The sequence below is a fragment of the Lygodium microphyllum genome, chromosome 5 (genome assembly GCF_053477565.2).
Source record: "Lygodium microphyllum isolate KBCC chromosome 5, Lygodium_microphyllum_v1.1.10, whole genome shotgun sequence".
NCBI lineage: Eukaryota > Viridiplantae > Streptophyta > Polypodiopsida > Schizaeales > Lygodiaceae > Lygodium > Lygodium microphyllum.
The window spans coordinates 94,009,289-94,029,524 of NC_141139.1; the positions used below are offsets into that span (position 1 = coordinate 94,009,289).

Below are 20,236 nucleotides of genomic sequence, written 5' to 3' on the forward strand. Positions count from 1 at the left end.
ATGTGCATCCACACACGTTTGTGCACATATGTATGTATACACAACAAATACTTTTTATTTGATTACATGTAAGTTGTAATTTGAATCCGCATGAACAAATAATATGACATTATTTAAATAACAAATGTAATCAAATACAATAACAATCTAGTTCAATAATGCAATTTTCAAGCAAACAAAAATGAAGTCAAGGCAATGACATGATAGAAGAAAGCGAAAGTAGGTACAATTCTGGACTACACCACTACAATTATGTACCCAAGGTGTGTGATTGCATCATTGGGTCACTCGAAAATGTCATTATATCATGTGGGCTCAATAGAATGGATATTCCAAATCACTTTTGACTTTTTCTTGCACAAACAAAAGAGAAACATTTGAAGGATGCATTTTATGCATGAAAAGTTCAAGATAAGGGGCTTCTAAAATAAACATTGAACACCCAAAGCAACATAAAAGTGACATTTCTCTTATTTTTAGGAAGCTATTGCAAAATCTTGCACAACACCTTTTCTCATACCTTTTGATTTTTGTTTATTTTCCCACAATTGGACTAGGGGATATAAATGATTGATGTAATATTAATTAAAGGTTATATATAATTAGAAAATATAAATGAGGTATATTTCAATCTATCACAAAGCACATTATGGTGGTGCAATTATATCCACAATCTATTTATTTAATTGAATACATGTACTAAATTCACATCTTTCTCCATATCCATCAATTTGTCTTACCTTCATTTGAAAAAAAATTCAATTTGTATGATACATTTGATACTCCCAAACTTTTGGAGGGCTTTATAGGATGGCCACACTTTAGACTTGCTGACTCAGAAGCTTTATCCAAGAAGTAGTGTGTATTATTTGATTAGAAACTCTCGATTTAATTATCTTGGTCAAATAGCAACATTATTGTGTCTTCATCTTAAAATAAGTTGGTCTTTTTGTTAAGTTAAGATAGCCTAAGAAGATAACAAGTTGTATGCAAACTACATTGTATAGTTAAAAATTGAATTAAGCTAAGATCGCATTAGACACTTGGCAAAGAGATGACATTATGTTAAAATTTTTGAGTTTTGATCTCATATGTAGAAGAAACTTTAATTTATGTTCAACAAAGCTTAGTTTTTGGAGAATTATAATACCACATTAGGCACAACTCCTTAGGTTATATAACTTTAGAAGCTTGAAAAGTGTTTGCACTACATTCTAAGACCCGAAGCCAAAGTGAAGCTATTGAATATTTAAACGTGTTGTGTTTGAAGGGTATAACTAAAAACTTTCATATCATATGTTTGAGAAGCTTAAGATTCACATGTAGCCAAAATAAGCTCGTGTGAGACACGAAGTTCTAAATTCTAAATTACAAATAGACAAGTTTTCATGGTTTGAAGAGTTTCATGCTAAGAAAATGACAAATAAGGAGGCTTAAGTAATGTACAATGAGTTGCACATTGGGTCCACAATTGTATTGCCATGTGTCACAAGGTGATGTTAGTATGTGGTTTTCATGATATTTGTGGTACAAGCTCCGTACACTATTGTAAGTCCTTATAGATTCATGGACATTTTTGTATGACAAGGAACTCAATCACTTAGTTTGAACTTTTGCACCTAGTTAAGGGAGAGTTCATATTTAACGTTTTTTAGGTATTTAGATTTTACTTAATACGTGAGCCATACTCTAAAGAGAGGGCCAACAACTTGTATGACTATTACTCTCTAGAACTACTATTTTTGAGTAAAAGTTTCCCTTTGATGTTTAATTGTTCTTGTTTTCATATTGTCAATGCATGCACATGTTCAATAATGTCAAATTTGCAAGGCAAAATATGTAGTTTATTGAAATGGATCTCAACCATGTTTAGCACATCTTATATTCAAAGGTTTGATAAGACCTTGCTTTTGGTTTTCAGCTCAGGCATCCCAAAAGTCTACATTGCACATGTTCTTGCAAGAGCTTGAATCGAGTTGAAACACTCTCTCAAGAATGGGTATCCTAAAATTCTACTTGCATATTTACTCATAGGAGACTCGAATGGAGTTGAAACATTCTCTTGAGACATGGTAAGCTTAAACCAATTATTGATAAGGGTGGTGTCGCACCCAAGCACTTTTGAGTCGCATTCTGCTAGGGATTATTGGGCGATAGAAGTGCAGTGGAGGGTCTCACTACAACATGGCCGCATTGAGGATCTCAAGACGGAGCCACAATTGGCTTTGGCATAGAATGGGTGAGATGCATGGCTCTAGGTATGATAGCGGCTATTGACTCCTCTAGGTATGGTGGCAATGCAAGAGAGTTAGTGTGCACCGACCCAGACACATCCCGTATTCGAGAAGTTGGCATTGCATGTGGCCGAGCTCTTACTAGTCTTTGGAGAGTCTAGCGAGGAAAGGTAAGTGACATTCAAGTGAGTGGCACATTGGAATATTCAATCGAATCCTTTTTAATTAAGATTATGATATATGATACGAGGTAGTAGTGATCGTTAATAAATAATTTTAAATTTTAAATAATGAGGGGGTGGCGGGGGACAAGAGAGCGAGAAACTCTGCAGGCAAGCTAATGGGGTGGATATACATGTCACGACATGGCAACAGAAGAAAGGGGGGGGCGACAGAAAAATAAGGGTGGAGGGACCCGTTTAGGGATGGATGTGGCCGGCGCGCTGTGATGGAACACACATGTCGCAGAGAGACCGAAGGCCTTCCTTCTTTCTCTCGATCTATCCATCTATCTATCTATATGATGAGCCATGTGATATTAGGAGATAGGAGGCTTATTCTTTGCATCGATAGAAGAGCGTGTCTCCCTCTCTCTCTCTCTCTCTCTCTCTCTCTCTCTCTCTCGACTCAAGGCGATCTCTTCTTTGTGTGTGTGCGCGCAGCCTCTCTCTCTCTCTCTCTCTCTCTCTCTCTCTCTATTAGTCTCTAAGCCTCGACACTGCAGTCAGTCTGCAGGTAGGTAATTGTCGATGATTCTCTTCTTCTTTATTGCCCACACAAAGAAAGCCTTGTGCCATAATGCGTGACATCAGTCTTGGTTGTCTTGACATCCTTCTTGATTGCTTTTCCTCGCTTTTACCCTCTTTCCAATCAGCTGCACCAATATGAAGATGGAGCCTACTACTCCAACCCTGCCTCATCACGAATCTGCACCTGTTAATCGAATCCTGTGTCATCCCGAACCCTCACCCATCATGCAGCAGGAAGAACCCCCATCACCCCTCCACAATTACAATCTCATCAAGGTTCTCGGCCATGGCAGCACAGGGACTGTCTTCCTGGCCACTACCACGTGCAGCTCTGAGAAGGCACCATCAGTAACTGCTTATATGGACATGGAGGAGGAGAAGGATGATGATGATGATCAGAAGGAGCTGTTTGCTTTGAAGATCATGAGCAAGACCTCGCTTGCGAAGAGCGGCTGTGCGGATAGAGTTTTGGCGGAGAAGGAGGCTCTGTGTGCCATATCCTCCTCTAGTCCTTCATCACACATGAGCCTCTTCCTCCCTTCCCTGAGAGAGTATTTTGAGACTCAGAGGTACCATGTCTTTGTCATGGATTTCTGCTCTGGTGGGAACCTGAATTCAGTCAGGCAATTGCAACCTGAGAAGAAATTCTCAGAGGCTGCTGCAAGGTTGGTGAATTGTGTGTATTCATTGCCTCATTCTCTTCAAATTACCGTTTGTGAGTCCTTATTTTAGACAAATCTTTCCTCTTGTTTTTCTTAATCAACTGGGGTTTTATGTTGCCAAGGGTTAAAACTCTCCTGCATGTCATGTTCTTCATCTGGGTTGGCATGTTAAGACGTTACATGTGAATTGGATTAAAATTCTAAATTGCATTAAACTTCTCTGGATTGGGTTTTCATCCATTCTGTTAATACTATCCTGATCGTGTTATCTTCGATTTGGGGTTTGATCTCTCAACTCTACATGTTAATTTTGTCAAACCTCTCCTGATTCTTTATTTGATAGGGGGTTTTCTTCGCTTTTAACGGCCAACTGACTCACTTCAGCTGAAGTTCCTTAATCATTTGGTTTATGTGGTCCCATCCAGCTCAAATTTAAAGGTGCATAATCATTCTTTGCACGCATTTTCCTTGTGCAGGTTCTATGGTGCAGAGATTGTGTTGGCACTGGAGTACCTCCACAACCTCGGGTTTGTTTACCGAGATCTAAAGCCAGAAAATGTGCTGATTCGCTCTACAGGCCATATCATGCTTGCAGACTTTGATCTCTCTCTTAAAATGCCAGTGACTGAGCAGCAACTTATTGAGACGTGGTCAGATAAGAGTGGATGCTTCAACAGCAGCTTGATCAGGACTAAGCATTTGAAGAGAGCCTTCTCAATCGATTCTACTCAAAGGAGGCATCCTTCTAGTGTAGATGACAAGACTGATGGTTCTAGTTATGTTACCTTCAAAATGCACAAGAGGAGGGTTGTGCCACAAGATCTTCGTCATCAAAGAAAATACAGAGAGGCTAAGCCGAAGAAAAGATCGAATTCGCTAGTTGGCACAGAAGAGTATGTAGCACCTGAGATCTTGTGGGGGACAGGCCATGGCTATGCAGTGGATTGGTGGACTCTTGGGGTGCTTCTCTATGAGCTTGTGTATGGCACAACCCCTTTCAAAAGCCAGAGCCGCAACCAAACCTTCTTCAACATAATGTCCAAAGAGCCAAAGTTCTATGGCCCATGGAGCCCTTTGCATGATCTTATAGCCGAGCTCCTCATCAAGCAACCAGAAAGGAGGCTTGGATTCAATGGAGGGGTTCATGACATCAAAAGCCATCCCTTCTTTGATGGTGTTGTGTGGGACAACCTCTCTCACATCTCTTGTCCACCTTACATTCCTACACCCTACAATCTCACAAGAGGGTCTGGAAGTGATGGCATTGGCATAGATCTAGAAGAGCAATTGGCCATGGCAAGATTGCTTAGAGCACAATTTAAGTCGAGGGCCAATTTCGATCCATCTTCCCCAATAAAGGCACAATTAGCTTCTCTAAACATTGATAATCAAGAACAAGGGTTAGTTCTTCACAAATTTGATGTTGGAGATAAGGGGCATGCTAACTTTGTAGATCAATCACAAAGTGTCACAAATCAAGTCAACAATATGTAAGAATGATCATATTCCATGGAGGATCATCAATCATTTTATAATACTGCTAACAACCTTGCATAGATTGATTCATAACAGCTACCATTATAGAATCCAAGAGGACATTCATTGCACATGTTGCAAAGACCTTCATTTAGGCTTTCATATATATTGACACAAAGCCCACTTGACCCAAGTATATAGATGTAGGTTGGGTTCAAAGTAGTGGCAAGTTTGTATAGTTTGAAGACCTTTGCTTCTATTTGAACATATGTTGATATATATTGTAATCCAAGTGCATCATAAAAAATGCACATGCTATGATGTTAATTTTTCAAGGGGTGATAATTTTCAAAGTGCACCTAATAGATGCAATGCTACAAGGGTATGGAGTAGAAGGTTTTGAGCATACATTCCAAGTAGGGTGCCTTTGAATTATAAAAAACTTCAAGACATAACTAACCAAGACTCACCCATGTACCTCTAAAACAGATCTTTGTATGCCTAACAATGTCTTCGCAGCAAGAGGGGACAACTACTCAAACCTCCCAAGACCACCTCCTAAAGAAGCTACTATACAAATATGAAAATAGAAAAAGAAGGTAACTATAGAAAAAACATACCAGTGGTTTTTTTGGAAAAGTATAAAAGAGGGTGAGTGGATTCTTAGATCTTAATAAAAGAATGTTTATAAAATCCTCCAACCAATATATAATGCAAAATTAGAGGGAAAAACTTAAATCTATATCATTAAATTCTATTTTGCTTAACATCACAAAGATATATTCTAGTTGTTTTTTTCAAAATTTAACACTTACAAAGTGCTCAAAAGCCACATCTCTTTGAGTTGATTGGTTACATGACCACTTTTGGATCTTAGAGCTCAAAGTTACAAATTTTTGAAAATGTTTCCCATTTAGTTTTTGCTAATGAAACTAGGTTGTAAAGCATGTTCCCAAGGCCCCTATCATTTGTCCCTAAGAAAGTGTCCTTGGAGAAACTACATTGGGAGCTATCTTCATAATATTCTCTTAGACAATTTATCTTTGAAAGCAAGTCTCTAAGATGATCTCCACAATCTTTTATCTTTTATATTTATTAACAAGAGGTTTTGGGAATGCCACATGGCACTCCCTCAGCCCCCCTCTCGAAAACCTATCTTTCTTTGCCACGTCTCACTTCCCTACCATCCATATATATATATATATATATAGGATGGCAAGGTTGGCTAGCTACCAACATTGACAATGACTGGCAATAGTAGATGGCCACACACACACACACACACACACACACACACACACACAAGAGAGAGAGAGAGAGAGAGAGAGAGAGAGAGAGAGAGAGAGAGAGAGAGAGAGAGAGAGAGAGAGAGAGAGAGAGAGAGAGAGAGAGAGAGAGAGAGAGTGTGTGTGTGTGTGTGTGTGTGCTACTTTCTCTATAATGTGCTCAATTGAAGAGCCCTTAGTGGCATGAATTTCAATGGTCCATCAAGTGATATTTATAAGTGATGCTGTTTGGAGTTTGTCACCTAGATTCGCTCGTGTCCACCTTCTTGCAAGGGAAGATTCTGGCCATTCCCATAAGGATCAATTTGAATTTGGGCCCCTACATAAACTAAGGTCACGTAACGGTCTTTTAGCATCAATTTTTGGGCATCTACTTTGTACAAAACACTTGAACCAAAGTGGACCTATGTCTCACTTGGTTCAAAGAGAGTGAGAAATGAGGGGGATTGTGACATGTCAACCCCTTTGCCCATAGGGCATAGTCTGACTCTAGTCCCTTAAAATGACATGAAGTTAAGGCTCTACTAGCTTTTCTTATTGATTGATGTGCAATTTTTTAACGACGTATTGATGAGAAAAAAAAGTGATGAAAATTGAAGCATGGCATTGAGAGAGAGAGAGAGAGAGTTTTCTCTCTCGGTTTTTCTTTTTTCTTCTCTTCTCTCTTTCTTTTTGTTTGTTGAGAGATTCATTGAGAGAGAGGAGGAAGAGAAAGAAAGAGGGAGAGATAGGGGAGGAGAGAGAAAAATAGAGAGGGAGAGAGAGAAAGAGAGAGGAAGGAAGAGAGAGATAAGGAGAGGGAGGAGGGAGGGAGAGAAACAAAGAGGGAGTGTGGATGGGAAGGAGAGAGAGGGAGAGACAAATAGAGATATAGAGGGGGGAAGATAGAAACAAAAATGTGGAGGGAGAGAGAAATAAAGAAATAGAGGGAGGGAGGGAGAAAGACAAAGAGGGGGGGGGGAGAGAGAGAACTAAAGAGGGGGAGGGAGAAATAAAGAGAAGGGGGGGGGGGAGATAAATAGAGAGGAGGAGATAAATAAAGATAGAGATAAAGAGGGAGCGAGGGAGATAAGGGAGAAATAGACTTGGAGGGAGAAGGAGAGAGAGGAATAAAGAAAAGAAAGGAAAAGAGAGAGAGAGAGAGAGAGAGAGAGAGAGATGAGAAATAAAGAGAAAAAAATAAAGAAAAAAAGGGAAAATGGAGAGAGGGAGGGAGATAAAAAAAGAATGGAGAATAGAGAGAGAGAGGGAGATATGTGTGTGTGTGTGTGTGTGGGGAGGAAGGGAAAGAGAGAGAAATAGAGGGATGAAAAAAAAGAAAAGGAGGAAAATAAAGAGAGATAAGGAAATAAAAAGAGAGAAAGAGAGATAAAAAATGTTTACATATATATGTGTATATATATACATGTATGTGTGTGTATAGGGAGGAAGGGAAGGAGAGATAAATGAAGGGAGGAAAAAAAAAGAAATGGATGAAAATAGAGAGAGAGAGAGAGAGAGAGAGAGAGAGAGAGAGAGAGAGGGGGGGGGGGAGATAGAGAAACAGAGAGAGAGGAGGGAATAAAAGAAAGGGAGGAAAAATGGAGAGAGAGAAGAAGATAGAAAAATATATAAAGAGAGAGAAACAAAGAGAGGGATGGAGTGGTAGAGAGGAAAATAGAGAGAGGGGGGAGAGAGAGAAATAGAGAGAGGAAGGGAGAGAGAAGTAGAGAGAGTGTAGGAAGGAAGAGAAAAATAAGTAGAGAGATAAAAATGATACCAAAAAAATAGAGGAGGGAGAGAGAAAAATAGAGAGAGATGAAGAGAGGGAGGGAGAGAGGAAAAAGAGGGGAGAGAGGAAGATAGAGATATATAGATGTGAGAGAGAGAGATACAAATAAAGAGAGAAAGGTAGGGATAAATAGAGAGAGGCTATGAAGGGAGAGAGAAAAATAAATAGAGGGAGAGGGAGGGAGGAAAGGGCTAAGAGATAGAGAGAGAAATGGGGATGGAGAGACAAAAATAGTAAGAGATAAATAGACGGTCAAGAAGAGAGAGGAATATAGAGAGGTAGAAAGAGGGAAAGGAATAGAGGGAGTGAGGGGAAGGAGATAGGAAAGACGAGAGAGAGAGATGTGGAGATAGTGAGAGATAAATAGAGGGAAAGGGATAGTTTGAGAGAAAGACAAGGAGATAGGAGAGAGAAATAGAGAGGGGGAAAGGGAGGGATAGAGAGAAATGAGAGAGGGAGGGAGGAATGAGAGAAACACACCTTTTTCCCCTTGGTTTTAGTGGGGATAGCTCTTTTTTTAGCTTTAGGGTCTTCCTTGTTAGCTGATTGGTTAGGTCTTTGGGGCATCCTTGTATTACTTCTGCCAGGAAGAGGCTCTAGCAAAATGACCTAATGGGTGACACAAATAGCAGGCATCAGGGAAGTTCGCTAACAAAACTTTGCAAATATAAGTAAAATTTAGGAGGTTCAAGATGTCTGTCCCACTATATACATCATGCCTTGTGCTCACCTTTAGGATTGGTGGATAAAAGGGGCGCATATGATACCTTCCCAAGAGTTGCAGCAATAGCATGGATCTCTGATTTGAAAACTAGTATGAAGGTTCGGAAATGATACTCAAACAGGGCTTTTTAACATAAGTGTCAACTCTTCATTAGAAGGCATCTTACCCATAAAGAAGAAGTAAAGTCCAACAGAAGAGAAATCAAAACGATGCTCAAGATAAGGGGCTTCTAAAATAAACATTGAATACCCAAAGCAACATAAAAGTGATATTTCTCTTATTTTTAGGAAGCTATTGCAAAATCTTGCACAACACCTTTTCTCATACCTTTTGATTTTTGTTTATTTTCCCACAATTGGACTAGGGGATATGAATGATTGATGTAATATTAATTAAAGGTTATATATAATTAAAAAATATAAATGAGGTATATTTCAATCTATTACAAAGCACATTATGGTGGTGCAATTATATCCACAATCTATTTATTTAATTGAATATTTCTCTCCGTGCTTCTCTCTCTCTCTCTCTCTCTCTCTCTCTCTCTCTCTATTCTCCCCCCTCTTCTCTCGTTTCCTTCTCTCACCCTCTCTTCTTTTTTCCTTTTTTCTTCTTCTCTCTCTCTCTCTCTCTCTCTCGCTCTCTCTCTCTCTCTTTAAATTTTATGTTTCCTCTCTCTACACATTCCCTCTCTCTCTCTCTCTTCCTCTCTCTCTTCCCATTTCTCTTTTTTCCCATCTCTCTTTCTCTTTTTCTCTTTCTTATTCTTATTCTTATTCTCTCTCTTTCTCTCTATATATATATATCTCTCTCCCCCCTCCTTTCTTTTCCTTCTCTCTCCTCTTTTTTCCTTTTTTTCTTCTTCTCTCTTTAAATTTTTTATTTTCTCTTTCTTTTAAATATTATCCCTCCCTCCTCTCTTTTACTTTTTTTTCCTCTCTCTCTCTCTCTCGCTTTCTTTTAAATTTTATATTTTCTCTCTCTATAATTCTTTCTCTTTGTTCCCCCCTCTCTTTCTCTCCCTCCCTCTCTTCTTTATTTTTTATCCCTCTCTCTCTCCCCCTCCCTCTCTTCTTTCTTTTTTGCTCCTTGTGTGTGTGTGTGTGTGTGTGTGTACTTGAGAGAGAGAGACAGATGGGAGAATAAAAATGTTTAATTAAAAAAAGACTATAATATTTCCTCTTTTCCCCCTCTCTTCTTCTTCTTCTTCTTCTTCTTCGTCGTCTTCTCTCTCTCTCTCTCTCTCTCTCTCAAAGTGTGTGAAAAACTATGTTAAAAAGCCTTAAATTAAAAAAATATTTTAAAAATGTATAATAAAAGAAAAATTTAAATTAAAAAGTTTAATCTAACAAAGAGAGAGAGGGAGAGAGAGAACCTAGGCCCTACACATGAGAGAGAGAGAGAGAGGAGGGGGGAGGAATTTAATTAAGAAGGGGAGGGGAAAAATAAAGAGAGAGATTATAAGTGGGAGAGGTGAGGGGGTTTTAATTTAAAAAATGGAGGTGAGGGGAGGAGGCTTTAATGAAAAAAGCGAGGGGGAAGAGAAAATGAGAGATTACACGTGAGAAAGAGGGGAGAGGAGGGGGTTTTGATTGAAAAAGGGAGGTTTAGAAAAGGGGGTAGGTTCGGGAAGCCCTATGGAAGTTCGAGGCTTTCCAAACCTGTAACGAAAATAATATAGTAGTAAGATTATCATACTAGTTATCATTAAATTTAAATATGAGGGGGGTGGGGGGGACAAGAGTGAGAGAATCTCTCCAAGTAAGCTAATGGTGTGGATATACATGTCACTACATGGCAACAAAAGAAAGGGGGGCGACAAAAAAATAAGGGCAGAGGGACCCCTTTAAGGATGGATATAATTGTAATAGTCGGCACCCTGTGATGGCACACACATGTAGTAAAGAGACTGAAGGCTTCCTTCTTTATCTCAATCTATCCATCCTATCTATATGATGAGTCATGTGATAGGAGATATGAGGCTTATTCTTTCTTTGTATCGATAGAATAGTCTCTCTCTCTCTCTCTCTCTCTCTCTCTCTCTCTCTCTCTCTCTCTCTCTCTCTCTCTCTCTCTCAATTAATTCAAGATGATCTCTTCTTTGTGTGTGTGTGTCTCTCTCTCTATTAGTCTCTAAGCCTCGACACTACAATCTGTAGGTAGGTAATTGTCAATGATTCTCTTCTTCTTTATTGCCCACACAAAGAAAGCCTTGTGCCATAATGCGTGACATCCGTCTTGGTTGTCTTGACATCAATCTTGATTGCTTTTCCTCGCTTTTACCCTCTTTCCAATCATCTGCACCTTGAAGATGGCTATTACTCAAACCCTGCCTCATCACGAATCTGCACTTGTTAATCGAATCCTATGTCATCCCAAACCCTCACCCACCATGCAGCAGGAAGAACCCCCATCACCCCTCCATAATTATAGTCTCATTAAGGTTCTCAGCCATGGTAGCTCTGTGTGCCATATCCTCCTTTAGTCCTTCATCACACATGAGCCTCTTCCTCCCTTCTCTCTGGGAGGATTTTGAGACTCAGAGGCACCGTGTCTTTGTCATGGATTTTTGCTCTGGTGGGAACTGAATTCAATCAGGCAATTGCAACCTGAGAAGAAATTCTCAGAGGCTGTTGCAAGGTTAGTGTATTGAGAAAAACTTCAAGACATAACTAACCAAGATTTACCCATGTATCTCTAAAATAGATCTTTGTATGCCTAACAATGTCTTTGCAGGAGGCGGACAACTACTCAAACCTCCCCATACCTCCTAAAGAAGCTATTTAACAAATACGAAAATAGAAAAAGAAGGTAACTATAGAGAAAAAATATACGAGTGGTTTTTTTGGAAAAGTATAAAGGAGGGTGAGTGGATTCTTAGATCTTAATAAAAGAATGTTTATAAAATCTCCAACCAATATATAATGTAAAATTAGAGAAAAAAACTTAAATCTATATAATTATCATTCTATTTTGCTTAACATCACAAAGATATATTCTAGTTCCTTTTTTTTTCAAAATTTAACACATGTAAAGTGCTCAAAAGCCACATCTCTTGTAATATTTACATGCAATAAAAGTTAGTTGGTTAGTTCGAAAGTTAGTTAGTCAATTAATAAGTTAGTAAGATTACTAACAAAGGTAAAAACGAACTAACATTAATAACTAATATTTTTTATTTAATTAAAAATATATTTTAAAATAAAATGAGAGTCGTAATCTGACATTTTTCTTGGATTGACAAGGACTGTAGTAACCCTTCATGGAAGTTACAACATGAATGAGACTTATGAGCCATTTTAATCACTAGTATTAATATGTATAGTTTGGATGGTCCAAAAATATTAGATTTTTGGGCAAAATAAAAAAACTAGTATATTTTAGATATTATCCTAGAAAATAGAATTGAAAGTCATTTAAAAGAGAAGACAAGTGATGCTTTAGTTAGTTTTGGAGATTTTGTAAAAATAAAAAAATAAAGAAAAGTGACTGGCGAAATCGTGCATGCTACGATCGCAATCTACATGCAGTTGACAACATTTCGAACAGAGAAAAGGAGTGAACAAAGAGATTTTTTAACCAAGTGTCAAGCGTCTTAGGGTTTTACCCCCCTTTTGGAGCCAATGCAACCATCAAATTTGTGATCTAAGCATCAGATCACTGAGTCTTCCAAGAGCCCCTCCGCTCTTGTTCTCAGCCTTATCCCCTCCCCTCTAATTCATTATAAATATGAGGCATGGGGAGGCAGAAGAAGGGAGCATAAGGAGACCTCGAGAGGCTACGAGAGAGAGGTAGAGAGAAGGATACCCCTCCACGAGAGAGAGAGAGAGAGAGAGAGAGAGAGAGAGAGAGAGAGAGAGAGAGAGAGAGAGAGAGAGAGAGAGAGAGAAAGAGAGAAAGAGAAGAGTTAACCCCAGAGGTTGCACAATTCCCTCTATCTCGATCCTCGACTTAACCATCTTCTCCTACACTCTCCCATCTCAAATCTATTCTGCCTTCTTAATCTCTTGAGTCTATTTGTAGACGATGGCCTCCAAGCAAAGAATATCGCGTGCGGATGGCAATCTTGCAACCAGCAAACGAAGCTTCAGGCAAAGGCATCACTGTCAATCCAACTGCGGTTCCGGGTCGTCTGTAATGTATTTCCAAATGGATAGATGCTTGTTCTGATTCTCATATGAAATATGTTAGGCCCCATACTATGATGCATGAGTATAGGTCATCGGAAGGGATACATTTTATCTCACATATTCAAAAGATCAAGCTTGCAAAGTGCATGTATCAAGGGAAGTTAATTGCACCTAGTTGCATATGGCTGGTTTGTTGATAGAGCAATTACAAGGAGGAATCAGTCAAGGGTTATGAATGGCATAATCATGACATTAAAAATTGTGCATGCAAGTATTAAGTAAATTTTGCGAAGAATCGCTCTTTTATCCCAAAGGAAAGAGCGAATATGCGATGGAATTATAATTGCGTCTATTCTTGTATTGTTTGGAAAAAGTACAATTAGTTTTGTTGGTTGATTAAACAACACCCTAAATGTTTTTTTTTCAATCAATTGATTGTTGCATTGTGATTTGGATAAATATTCCAAGGCTTCTGTTGATGGCAAATGGATGGCAGGGGTCTGTAATGACAAGTTGCCATGGGAATAAAGGAATGTTTTCCTAGAAGATGATATTAGGATGATTGACTTGATTGTGCTTGATTCCTAAATGGACTAATTAAGGAAGGATATTTTGTGCGGGTGGATCATCTCCAAGATTGCACCGCAGATTACCCCGAGAGGGCATTGCTCGATTCATAGGCCAAAGGTCGAGTGGTGAAAAGGCTTACCACGGAAAGTGTGTCTCACTCCTAGGTCGCTTGGGGTCAGTGGAGCTCTGGACACCCCTTGTCGAGTCTGGGAACGGAGTTGTAGACTGTCGTGAGCTCAACGTCTGGAGGCATTGGAAGATCCTATTCTAGATAAAAGATGGAAATTTTGGTGCCATGTGATTTGGACTAGGTACTTCTGTTGGACAGAAGGGATACATAATTCTCCTGTATGGACAGGAGACAAAGATTAACTTGAAGATAAGTTAAGGAACTTGTTTGTCAAAAGGACTACTTGTTTTGTTTTCGTGTCAGTGCTGTAAATTATGCAAACGAACCCTGTTCCCTAAAAGGCTTAATTAATTAAGGTGATTTTAAATGTCGCACATAAATGTGGTAGGATAATTAGAAAATAAAGCTATAAAGGGAAGTGGGTGGACGGAATCCCCAATGGGTCTGTCCTACGGCAGGGTGGTCCCAGAGAACTGGGAGGCTTCTCACAAGGATTTATCACTGAGTTGACTTTAGGTATTGTTAAGTTAGAACCTGATTCATGCCATTTTAGGGGATCGGAATGGGACTATTCCCTACGAGCAGAGAGGTTGAGGGGCTCATCCCTCTCGTTTCCCATTCTCTTTGAACCAAGTGCAATATGGATCTGCTTCGGATTGGGTATCTCTACGTAAAGTAGGATGTCCAAAACCCGACGTTAGAATGTTGTTAGGAGACCTTGACAACTAGGAACCTAGATTTCAAGTCGATCCTAATGGGTTCAGCTGCAAACGTTCCGTTGCGAGGTGGCGGACTCGGGAAACCCGAGGCGACAAACTTTGAAACACTCCATGGGAGTGCTGGGCGGCGACACTTAGATTCGTTTCTCGATGGACCGATAAAATGTGCTTAGATAGCCTATAGGCGGGCACGTTATATCTCTTTAAGTTGATTGGCTACACGACCACTTTCCGATCTTAGAGCTCAAAGTTACGATTTTTTGAAAATGTTTTCCATGTAGTTTTTGCCAATGAAACTAGGTTGTAAAGCATGTTCCAAAGGCCCTTAACATTTGTCCCCAAGAAAGTGTCCCTGGAGAAACTACCTTGGGAGCTATCTTCACAATATTCTTTTAGACAATTTATATTTGAAAGAAAGTCTCTAAGATGACTTTGCCGAAGAAACTCCACAATCTTCTATCTTTTATACTTATTAACAAGAGGTTTTGGGAATGCCACATGTCACTCCCTCAACTAGGGGTGGCTAGCGACAATGACTAGCAATAGTAGATGGATACACATGTGCGCGCGCACACACACACACAGAGGGGAGGTAGGATGAAGGGGAGAGAGAGAGAGAGAGAGAGAGAGAGAGAGAGAGAGAGAGAGAGAGAGCTACTTTCTCTATAATGAGCCCTTAGTGGCATGAATTTTAGTGATACATCAAGTGATATTTCTAAGTGATGCCGTCTGGAGTTTGTAACCTAGATTCACTCGTGTCCGCCTCACAGGGGAAGATTCTAACCATTCCAATAAGGATCAACTTGAATTCGGGCCCCTACATAAACTAAGGTCACCCTAACGGTCTTTTAGCATCAATTTTTGGGTGTTTTCTTTGTACAAAACATTCGAACCAAAGCGGACATATGCTGCACTTGGTTCAAAGAGAGCGAGAAATGAGGGGGATTGTGACATGTCAACCCCTTTCCCCATAGGGCATAGTTTGACTCTAGTCTCCTAAAATGGCATAAAGTCAAGGTTCGACTAGCTTTTCTAATTGGTTGATGTGCAATTTTCTAACTAACATGGCTTGGAAGAAAAGCTCTAGGCTAATTGAGACAACTCAATCTTAGGATGAACCCATCAAGGGTTTCGATCTCCTAGTTTTCTTTTTGGGTGTTCTTTAGTTATCTAATTACTGGCCACATTTATGAGAATACATAAAAGAAGCTTCTTTAATGAACCTTTAAACAGAGGGTAAATTGTAAAATAGTCATCTATTCAATTTGAAGGTTTCTTTTATTAAAAACATTTTCCATTCATAAGGATGAATAAAAGTATAATCCACCAAGTTTCTTGCCCTTAAGTAGTAACAGGATCTTCCACAAAGACCATCTTGGGCTTATATGGATTAGGAAGGTTTTAGTCATGCAATGAATTTTTGGTGGTTAGAGCTCCTCTAGAACCCTTACAACCTCCTAACCTAATGTCCTCCCTATGGAGAGACCTCTCACATATGGTGTCGGTCCTAGCTTTTGATGTGGCTAAACAAAATCCCCTTGGTGTAGGGTTTTTTCTACTAACCATATCGACCTATTATTGTTAAGATATCAGAATCCTAAATCTTAAAAACACAATTATATCATTTCATAATGCACAATTTAAGATAGATTTTATCCTAGTAGGCAATCCCTACAATAGTTTTTGGATTCACTCTTCCCCTTGGGATTTTTTCATAGGGTTTCCAAGGTCTTGAATTTTCCTAAGGTTCTCTATTATGTTCATCTTGTTTACCTTAATTGCACTATTTGAGCCCACTTATATCCGTTACTTTTCTAGTTTGGGTTACACTCTTGCAATCCTTTAAGCTTCTAAAGCTTCAATACTTTGATTGGTGGATCTCGATCACTCGCGTGGTTTGACCTTTTAATCTTCTCCTATGTGTATTGATGAATGCTCAAAGGACTTTACAAGGAAATGTAGCCATAGCAATGGCGGTCATTTTCGATGTGAATTGGCACAATCGGTGAAATCATCGCTATATGCAAATTTATAGCAACGCTTTGTGATACAAATAACGATACTTTGTGACATATGTAACGATGGTTTGCAATGTGTATTGTAATGCAAATAGTGATGACGTATTGATGAGAAAATAAGTGATGAAAATTGGAGCATGGCATTGAGAGAGAGAGAGAGAGAGAGAGAGAGAGAGAGAGAGAGAGAGAGAGAGAGAGAGAGAGAGAGAGAGTTTTCTCTCTCGGTTTCTCTTTTTTCTTCTCTTCTCTCTTTCTTTTTGTTTGTTAAGAGATGCATTGAGAGAGGGAGGGAGAGAGAGATAGAGAGAGAGAGAGGAAGAGAAACAAAGAGGGAGAGATAGGGGAGGAGAGAGAAAAATAGAGAGAGGGAGAGAGAGAAAGAGAGAGGAGGGAAGAGAGAGATAAAGAGAGGGAGGGAGAGAGAGAAACGAAGAGGAAGTGTGGATGGGAAGGAGAGAGAGGGAGAGACGAATAGAGATATAGGGGGGAAGATAGAAACAAAAATGTGGAGGGAGAGAGAAATAAAGAAATAGAGGGAGGGAGGGAAAAAGACAAAGAGAGGGGGAGAGAGAGAGAACTAAAGAGGGGGAGGGAGAAATAAAGAGAAAGAAGGGGGGGGGAGATAATTAATAGAGAGGAGGAGATAAATAGAGATAGATATAATGAGGGAGGGAGGGAGATAAGGGAGAAATAGACTTGGAGGGAGAAGGAGAGAGAGGAATAAATGAAAGAAAGGGAAATAGAGAGAGAGAGAAAGAGTTGAGAAATAAAGAGAGATAAGGAAATAAAAAGAGAGAGATAAAAAATGTATACATATATATGTGTATATATATACATGTATGTGCGTGTATAGGGAGGAAGGGAAGGAGAGATAAATAAAGGGAGAAAAAAACAAAAAAGAAATGGATGAATATATATATATATATATATATATATATATATATATATATATATATATATATATATAGAAAGAGAGAGAGACAGAGAGAGAGAGAGAGAAGGAGGGATATAGATAAAGAGGAGGGAGGGAGATAGAGAAACAGAGAGAGAGGGGGGAATAAAAAAAGGGAGGAAAAATGGATAGAGAGAAGAAGAGAGAAAAATACATAAAGAGAGAGAAACAAAGAGAGGGATGGAGTGATAGAGAGGAAAATAGAGAGAGGAAGGAGAGAGAGAAATAGAGAGAGGAAGGGAGAGAGAAGTAGAGAGAGTGTAGGAAGCAATAGAAAATAAGTAGAGAGATAAAAATGATATTAAAAAATAGAGGAGGGAGAGAGAAATAGAGAGAGGAAGGGAGAGAGAAGTAGAGAGAGTGTAGGAAGGAAGAGAAAATAAGTAGAGAGATAAAAATGATACCAAAAAAATAGAGGGAGAGAGAAAAATAGAGAGAGATGAAGAGAGGGAAGGAGAGAGAAAAATAGAGAGATAGAGGGGAGAGAGGAAGAGAGAGATATATAGATGTTAGAGAGAGAGATACAAATAAAGAGAGAAAGGTAGGGATAAATAGAGAGAGGCTATGAAGGGAGAGAGAAAAATAAATAGAGGGAGAGGGAGGGAGGAAAGGGCTGAGAGATAGAGAGAGAAATGGGGATGGAGAGACAAAAATAGTGAGAGATAAATAGACGGTCAAGAAGAGAGAGGAATAGAGAGAGGTAGAAAGAGGGAAAGGAATAGAGGGAGTGAGGGGAAGGAGATAGGAAAGACGAGAGAGAGAGAGATGTGGAGATAGTGTGAGATAAACACAGGGAAAGGGATAGTTTGAGAGAAAGACAAGGAGATAGGAGAGAGAAATAGAGAGGGGGAAAGGGAGGGATAGAGAGAAATGAGAGAGGGAGGGAGAAATGAGAGAAATGCACCTTATTCCCCTTAGTTTTAGTGGGGACAGCTCTTTTGTTAGCTTTACGGTCTTCCTTGTTAGCTGATTGGTTAGGTCTTTGAGGCATACTTATATTGCTTCTGCCAGGAAGAGGCTCTAGAAAAATGACCTAATGGGTAACACAAATAGTAGGCATCAAGAAAGTTAGCTAACAAAACTTTGCAAATATAAGTAAACTTTAGGAGGCTCAAGATGTTTGTCCCACTATACACATCATGCCTTGTGGTCACCTTTAGGATTGGTGGATAAAAGGGGCACATATAATACCTTCCCAAGAGTTGCAGCAATAGCATGGATCTCTAATTTGAAAACTAGTATGAAGGTTCGGAAATGATACTCAAACAGGGCATTTTGACATAAGTGTCAACTCTTCATTAGAAGGCATCTTACCCATAAAGAAGAAGTAAAGTCCAATATAAGAGAAATCAAAATGTTGTTGACACACCAACTCCATTGGCAACCCCATTTCAACTCATCCAGTCCGCTTGTTTATTAGAGAGAAGAGCTTTGTATTTGGCTTCATTGACCTTGAGACTATTCGGTACAAATGCCTACACAAAAGCTAACACATCCGACACTTCTTCACATGGGTGGCATAATATGACCTTCAACTTGCAATTGGAGATTCATTCTATTAAGTTCTTGCTTCTTAAATAAATAATCATCCTATAATTGTTTGAGATTACTCCTTTACCACCGACAACATTGCATGTTAGTGAGCACTTGGAATAACATTGTCTTGTCTTATAGTAGAAGTGTAGACATGTTGATCATCTTTTCTATTTGCAAGTTGTAAAATTTAGAAGGATGGGATGAGCATATTGGAAATTTGAGTGTACCTTGTACTTTTATAAATAACTACCTTATTCGGCCCAAAGTTACATAAAATTGGAAATAAACAACTCAATTTCTAGTTTATAGTAACTCATGACCTCAAAGATTGTGAAAAGATAGCTGCTTGGTGGAAATTCACCTTCATCTTTTCCTTACTGCATATACGATGGGTGTGTGTGTGTGTGTGTATGTGCATCCACACACGTTTGTGCACAGGTGTATGTATACCCAACAAATACTTTTTATTTGATTACATGTAAGTTGTAATTTGAATCCGCATGAACAAATCATATGACATTATTTAAATAAAAAATGTAGTCAAATACATTAACAATCTAATTCAATAATGCAATTTTCAAACAAACAAAAATGAAGTCAATGCAATGACATGATAGAAGAAAGCAAAAGTAGGTACAATTCTGGACTACACCACTAGTACCCAAGGTGTGTGATTGCATCGTTGGGTCACTCAAAAATGTCATTATATCATGTGGGCTCAATAGAATGGATATTCCAAATCACTTTTGACTTTTTCTTGCACAAACAAAAGAGAAACATTTTAAGGGTGCATTTTATGCATGAAAAGTTCAAGATAAGGGGCTTCTAAAATAAACATTGGACACCCAAAGCAACATAAAAGTGATATTTCTCTTATTTTTAGGAAGCTATTGCAAAGTCTAGCACAACACCTTTTCTCATACCTTTTGATTTTTGTTTATTTTCCCACAATTGGACTAGGGGATATAAATGATTGATGTAATATTAATTAAATGTTATATATAATTAGAAAATATAATTGACGTATATTTCAATCTATCACAAAGCACATTGTGGTGGTGCAATTATATCCACAATCTATTTATTTATTTGAATATTTCTCTCCATGCTTTTCTTCTCTCTCTCTCTCTCTCTCTCTCTTTAAATTTTATGTTTCCTCTCTCTCTCTCTCTCTCTCTCTCTCTCTCTCTCTCTCTCTCTCTCTCTCTCTCTCTCTCTCTCTCTCTCTCTCTCTCTCTCCTTCTTCTTCTTCTTCTTTCACTTTCTTCCCCCCTAGTGT

At 38.8% G+C, this 20,236-nt stretch overlaps 1 protein-coding gene across 1 annotated transcript; it reads left to right on the plus strand.

Moving 5' to 3' along the window:
* The first annotated feature begins 2,779 nt into the window (after positions 1-2,779).
* Positions 2,780-5,526, plus strand: LOC148036144 (serine/threonine-protein kinase UCNL-like). The gene is made up of 3 exons (XM_087678152.1): positions 2,780-2,969; positions 3,109-3,648; positions 4,122-5,526. Exons 2-3 carry the CDS (start codon positions 3,119-3,121, stop codon positions 5,137-5,139), a joined length of 1,548 nt encoding a protein of 515 aa, XP_087534278.1. The 5' UTR covers positions 2,780-2,969; positions 3,109-3,118; the 3' UTR covers positions 5,140-5,526.
* The last annotated feature ends 14,710 nt before the right edge of the window (positions 5,527-20,236 follow it).

What these genes read in the sequence shown, in the direction of transcription:
- LOC148036144 (XM_087678152.1), top strand. Translation starts at nt 3,119, where the DNA reads ATGAAGATGGAGCCTACTACTCCAACCCTGCCTCATCACGAATCTGCA. An exon ending in TTCTCAGAGGCTGCTGCAAG is followed by an intron (nt 3,649 to 4,121) that starts GTTGGTGAATTG and finishes TTCCTTGTGCAG; the next exon opens with GTTCTATGGTGCAGAGATTG.